The sequence below is a fragment of the Erythranthe guttata genome, chromosome 8, assembly GCF_056151865.1.
Source record: "Erythranthe guttata isolate IM_541 chromosome 8, IM_541, whole genome shotgun sequence".
Lineage (NCBI taxonomy): Eukaryota > Viridiplantae > Streptophyta > Magnoliopsida > Lamiales > Phrymaceae > Erythranthe > Erythranthe guttata.
Genome location: NC_142540.1, coordinates 7,644,874 through 7,651,664, shown reverse-complemented (window position 1 = coordinate 7,651,664; position 6,791 = coordinate 7,644,874). Strand labels below are relative to the sequence as shown.

At 34.7% G+C, this 6,791-nt stretch overlaps 1 protein-coding gene across 1 annotated transcript; it reads right to left on the bottom strand.

The window, feature by feature from the left end:
* Positions 1 to 1,182: 1,182 nt before the first annotated feature.
* On the bottom strand, positions 1,183 to 4,284 carry LOC105973259 (putative pectinesterase/pectinesterase inhibitor 51). Its single transcript, XM_012998281.2, has 2 exons — positions 2,872 to 4,284; positions 1,183 to 2,124 (listed from the first exon to the last, which is right to left on the bottom strand). Exons 1-2 carry the CDS (start codon positions 3,848 to 3,850, stop codon positions 1,448 to 1,450), a joined length of 1,656 nt encoding a protein of 551 aa, XP_012853735.2. The 5' UTR covers positions 3,851 to 4,284; the 3' UTR covers positions 1,183 to 1,447.
* Positions 4,285 to 6,791: the final 2,507 nt, after the last annotated feature.

Sequence of the window (6,791 nt, the reverse complement as noted above, 5' to 3'; positions counted from 1 at the left end):
TTCTTGTACGTTCACCCTTATGATGTCAAATTAAGTGATATCTTTTAGATTGTGGAGCATATTCTTCAGTTTGTACCCGTTTTACTCTATTCGAGCTCCACATTTTGAAACAAGATGATCAGAAGATGTCTCTCTTGGTTTGTAAATATCGTATTGTGGTGCATCAGAAACTGCATTTTGCACAAAATGAGTACAAACAAGATAACATTCTACGGAATCTAGAAAATTTGTTAAATTTGACAACATAAGGCTAGTCGTCTAAGAAGATTGATAGTTCAGAGAGTGATTGTAATTATCCAAACAAGACGTGTTCTTATATTTGACATTATACCTCATGGGGTAGCCGTAACTTACCCTTAATAAACGGGTAATTTGCATCAACCTCCCCTAAATTTTTATCTTTTGGCAAGTGCTCCCCAATTGTTTAATCATTTGGCATATATATCCCTCCATCCATTTTTCCATCAGTGTTCCGTTAGTTTTAGGGGTGGAGTAAAAAAATTACATATAAATAAGTTGAAAGAAAAATGTTAACTTCCAAAATTAACATGTGGGACAAAAGGAATTTTTAATTAATTTCTCAATCATATACATTTTCTCAAATCTGTTGGACGTCATTTTTTAATATATATATATATATATATATATATATATATATATATATATATATATATATATATATATATATATATATATATATATATATATATATATATATATATATATATATAATCTTAAATAAATGTTAGGAGATGGTAGCAACGAGGATACACATAGATCGAAAGACCTTCTGAGTAATAGTGTTTTTTTTTTTTTTTTAATAATAAGTTCACAATTGCTAGTACTATAATTGTATTCTTATTATTCCATGAAAAAACCGCATGCCGCATCTGTAAATATAATATTGATTGGTTAAAAAAAATAATATTGATTAATTGAAATATAAAATTTGAATTGCGTACGTAAAAAAATAACAGAAATTAAACAAACATTAAATCGGATGAAAGCGTTACATAAGCGTTGCATAATCAAAAAAAAATATATAGCAAGTAATTCAACACTTTTAACCACATCTTCTTAATGCGCCAAAGCATGAGGGCCCTTGCTATATATAGCATGAGCCTAATTTTGTTCTTTTTTGTTTTATGCTGGCGATATAATTTCATTCAAGATAAGGACATGTAACAAGAAACGAAAAAACAATTCTCAAAGACCAAAAAATCCCCCAATATGCCATAACATACAAATAGTAATTATTACTACGAGATTTATAATCAAAATGCGCAATAACATAAAGACCTCACTAATTATATGTGTCAAGAGAAATAAAAAAAACTGCATTTTCCTCTAATATAAGCATCTCCATCACGTGCAGATTCATTTCCATGTCATTAATTAATTAACAATCATCAGAAGAAGAAAATGCAGGATTAATTAATTTAATTAATTAATTAATCCATTGATTCCCCTGTATAAAACTCTGAACCGAGTAGGATCCGACATGCTCGGCGGGGATCCGGCTACTCCAGGGGACCCGTTTCGACACGTCAGCACCAGCGCCCTTATTCTGAAACTCCCCATAATACAAAGTCTTCAAAGCAAACTCTCCATCCCAAGGCATCCACCCATCAACGGTCACGAGCGCCTCCATCGTGCACCCAACGAACACCGTCCTGGAATATTCCTTCCAGGGCCTCCCCAGGAAATTCTGGTGCACCTTCGGCTTACTGTAGTACAGCCTCATGTACTCCTCCGTCCCGTTGATCAACGAGTTCTGGAACACGAACCCCGTCGACTGGGCCGGGTCGATCCGGCCATGGGCGGTGACCGCGTTCTTCTCCCCCTTCTCAGGGTTCAGCTGACGTGGCGCGATCAGGATGTTGCAGTCCTGGAAGAGTGCCGCCGAGTTTCCGAAGATGAAGTCAACGTTGCCGATGACGTGGCAGGACTTGTAGTACTGGCGGAGGCTGTGCGCGTAGAGCGTGTCTTGGTTGCCGACGAATTCGCAGTCTTGGACGAGGGTGTGGTCGCTGTCTGATCGGAATGCTACCGCTTGGTGAGCTTCTGGCCCTGCTGTGTTCTTTATTGTTAGCCCACGCGCCATGAATCCGTCGCCAACAACTCCTGTGTACGTAAAAATACAATTATATATAAATTAAATATCCTTTATATATGTAACTAATCGTGTAAAAATCGAGAGATCAATTGATATTTCAAACTATGGGTGGAATTCGGAATGATTTTATTTTTTCTATCTAATTAATTTCCGAAAATTCCGATACATTTTCCATATATTACACTTATAATGTTAATCATGTATTTTCGATTTTAGACTACTATTACCAAATGAAAAAATTTGAATTCAGTCGATTTTTCGTAAAAAAATCCCACTTTGAATTGAGTTTTTTCATTCCAATTTTCAAAAATTCGCTTTTAATTTATTTGAAATAGTATCGAATCCAAGTTTTCATTTCTGGAAAAAGTGAAATTTTTCAAAAGTGCTAATTCTGATTTGCGTCCCTTTCCAGATCCCAAAATATCCAATATATTTTGGGTGGGCATTAATTTCATTGTACTAATAAAAACATTTTTAAATGTTTAGGAATATTTCATTTGAAAGAAAAATGTGGAAAATAAAATATTATTATTAGTGTATATTTTGAATGATATTTGGCACTCTTTTAGTTTTAGTCAACTCTTAAATAAGTTTTATGTATGTAACAAATGTGGAGTTTGGATAATTTTTTTGGAAAATTGAATTTGGATGTAACAAATTGGACTAAAGAATCCTAGATATATATTATAAATTGATATTCACCATAATCAGAAAATGGAAGATTGGATATGGAAATTTCGGTGAGTCAAACTTACCAACAGTGGCGGAGTTGTAGGTGGACATGCCCGGTTGGCCTACATTCCTAGACCCCGTAATTACCGTTTTGCCCATGCCGTCGCCCAAGAACACCACGTTCTTCTTCTGCAAGGGTACCCGAACCGTTTCCTCGTAAACTCCGGTCTTGATCCATATCACGAACCGTTTGCCCGACCCGGCATTGTCCGGGGCGGCGTTCACCGCCTCCTGCACGGTCCGGTAATTGCAACCACCTCCGCCCTTGCACACGGTCAAGTCCGCCTTCAGCCCGGACGGAACGCCGCCCTTTAAAAACGACCCGGAAGATTCCGACGCCGGTTCCCAGAACCCGTCGCGCTCGGTTCTGGGCGGGCCCCACCACCCGGTTCTGTCGCCGTAGATATCGTAGTTCATCAGCATCCCGAGGGCGCTGCTGCTGCCGGCGATCAGGGTGGTGTTGAAGAACACCATCGTCTGGACGACCTGCGCCGTGTCGTTCACGTACTTGAGCGCCGACCAGCAGTCGTACTGGTACACCAGCGCCGCGCTCATCCACGCGCGCGCGTCCTTCAGCTCGCCGCGCGTGAGGGCGCCGCCGACGAGGCCGATCCGGTACCCGGAGTAGCCCACCATCTCCAGGCATGTCTTGGCGGCGGCGGACCGGTTCCGGTTACCGGCGGAGTCCCTCAGGATGTCCTGCACCATCCCCCGCCCCTTGCCGAGATTCTCGGTGGTTACCGACAGGGCGGATTGAATCACCTGCAAAACGGTGGCGTTTGGGGTCACGTGACCGGCATGGGAGAGCCATGATTCGCATGCTGAATGGTCACGTGAGGCCTTGCAGGCCTCGTGGATGATTCTGGATTCTTGTTGCGATGTGCAGGATGGGTCGTGGGTGTTGTGCGGTGGCGTGTGGTGGTGGTGGTGGTGGTGGCGGGAGGCGGCGGAGGAGGCGGAAAGGCAGAGGAGGAGACAACATAGAGAAATGAGAGCCGCCATTGAAATGATGGGTGGCGAACTTCCGATATGTATGCAAGTGTTTGTGGTGTATTGTAAGTATAGGTTGTGGGGACCGGGGCACTATATATATGTATTATTTTGGTGCACTTTTTAATTAATTGGTAATTTCTTTCTATGAATATAGGTGGGGATAAATAAGTATAAAATCCAGAAAAAATATTCGGTCTGGCTTATATTTGATGATTTGTTCTATACTACAATTTACAACAATGTTGCTTAAAGAAAAGAAGACCGAATTTTGACGGTCAACGTGAATCACTGATTAGTCAAACGTGAATAATTAAAAAGAAATTGAAAAAAGAAAAAAAAAATTTGAATATTTTAAGCAATTTTTGGTGATTGAAGTAATTTGGGGAAAGTAATTGATGGAGCAGAATTGATTTACATGTGATAGGGATTAGGGGGTAGACTGAATCACGGGTTAAAAATGGATTGGATCAGCAATAAGACCAACCAATATATGGAATGATCTAACATTTATTTTCAAAACTAATTCTCAAAATCATTGTAATTTTTAAATAATTCAACGCGCATTAAAGTTGCATAAAATGTGTTGAGCTCAAATTGCTTTTGTTTTTTTTTTTTGGAGAAATTCAGCTAAAATTGCTTATAAAATTAGCTATGATCCATATATTTTTCCTGACAATAATAATTAGGACACCTCAATAGTATATGAACTTATTATCGATTTTAAGCTATAGGGGTAATGACAAATTGGCTCATTACAAGGGCATTTAATTAAAAGAGGGACATCCAACTTTTTTGTCTTTCAAATAAATGCAGCACATACAAACTTATTTGTAAATAAGGAAAATCCTTTTATATATACCAAAATTACCCCCAATTCATTGAAACCCAATTTAACTTCAATTTCATATTTACACCCCAATTTAGCCTAATTTCATCAATTAACTAATTTTAACCCTAATTTCAATTTTGACCTCAATTTGACCCGCAACCACCGGAGACCCCTGGCCGCCGGCGTAGACTTTTTTTTTTTTTCATTTTTTTTCCTGAAATTTTTTTCCGACCGGTCAACTGCCGTTGACCACCGGGTCTCCGGCGTTGACTTTTTTTTTTATAATTTTATTTTTTTCTTAAAAAAAATATTTTAATTAATATTACTGTCTTGGCTGCTAAATTACTGTCTCCGGCAGTTGTTTAACTGTCAGAGACAGTAATTTAACTGTTAATTGACTTTTTTTTTTCTTCAAAAATATTTTAATTAATATTACTGTATTCGTTGCTAAATTACTGTCTCCAGCAGTTATTTAACTGTTAATTGAATTTTTTATTCTTAAAAAAATATATTTTTAATTAATATTATTGTATTCGTTGCTAAATTACTGTCTTCGGGAGTTATTTAACTGTTGGAGACAGTAATTTAACTGTTAATTGACTTTTTTTTCCTTAAAAAAAATTATTTTAGTTAATATTACTGCCTTGGATGTTAAATTACTGTCTCCAACAGTAATTTAACTGTATTAGACAATAATACTAATAATATTACTGTTCGGAAAAATAATATTCATAATATTACTGTCCCAAACAGTAATATTACTGTCTGAGACAGTAATTTAGTAGCTAAGACAGTAATATTAATTAAAATATTTTTTTTCTAAGACAAACAATTCAAAAAAAAAAAGTCAACGCCGGAGACTGGCGGTCAACGATGGTTGACCGGCCGGAAAACAATTTCAGGAAAAAAAAATTTCAAAAAAAGAAAAAGAAAAAGTCAACGCCGGAATCTGGCCCGAAAAAAAAATATTTCAGAAAAAAATTATTTTCTAAAAAAAAAAAGTTTTGGGGGTTAATGTGATATATTTGTTTAAATCCGGGGTCAATGTGTAATATTAAGGAAGTTAGAGCATAATGTGTGGAATTGATAAGAATTATATTATTGAGGGTATTTTAGACTAAAGACATAGGGATGAGCTTAATTGAGAGACTGTTTTTTTCTTGGACCAAAATGCATTTAAGTTCCATGTGATGGGCCGTTTGCCATTTACCCTTTTTAATATCATATTATGTTAAAATACTCAATTTTCATAAGTTTATTGGCAATTTTAAAAATCTATATTCTATATATAATATAAAAAGAGAATCTATGCCCTCAATGATTGACATGTGGCAAATGATGATGTCATTTGTCAAAATTGCTTAGTTGGAGTTCAATTGATTAGGTGGATTCTTCAATTGATTAAGTGTCATTTTTATTTATGGATGTTTTTAAGTTCTTTCCTATTTTACATTTACACAATCATTTAATAATTACCACATGTATATATATTATTTCCAAAGTTAATATTTTATAAATTCGAAATAAAAAAATATTATTTATATTTTCAGTATTTCAAAATATATTTATTGAAAAAAATTCATGAAACTCAATTTTTTTTACGAATATTCAATAATAATACTTCAGAATTTTTTTTGTTTTTTAATATTCAAATATCAAAATAAAGGAATATAATTTTTTTTTTAATTTCCAATATTTTGGAGTATTCGATTATTCATTCAATAAAAAAAATTATTTTGATATTGTACTGTTTAATGAATATATAATATTTTTTGTTAATAATAATTTGAAATTGTGTATTTCTATTATACGTTCAATCAACTATACTGGATTACTTTATATAAATTTGTTTTTTTAATTTTATTAATCTATATGTATCTAATATATAAAAGATGAATTTCACCCTTATTTGATTGATATTTGGCAATTTCAATTGATGACATGTCCTCAGTTTCATTGGACATTTCATTGGTAAAAATAAATCATAAAAAAACATGTCATCATTAAGTTATTTACATCCCATCATTAATTAAGTTAATTACATTAATTATGGCATATAATATTTTTATAATATAAAAATCTACTACTTTAATACGGAATATATTAAAATAATTTTATTTG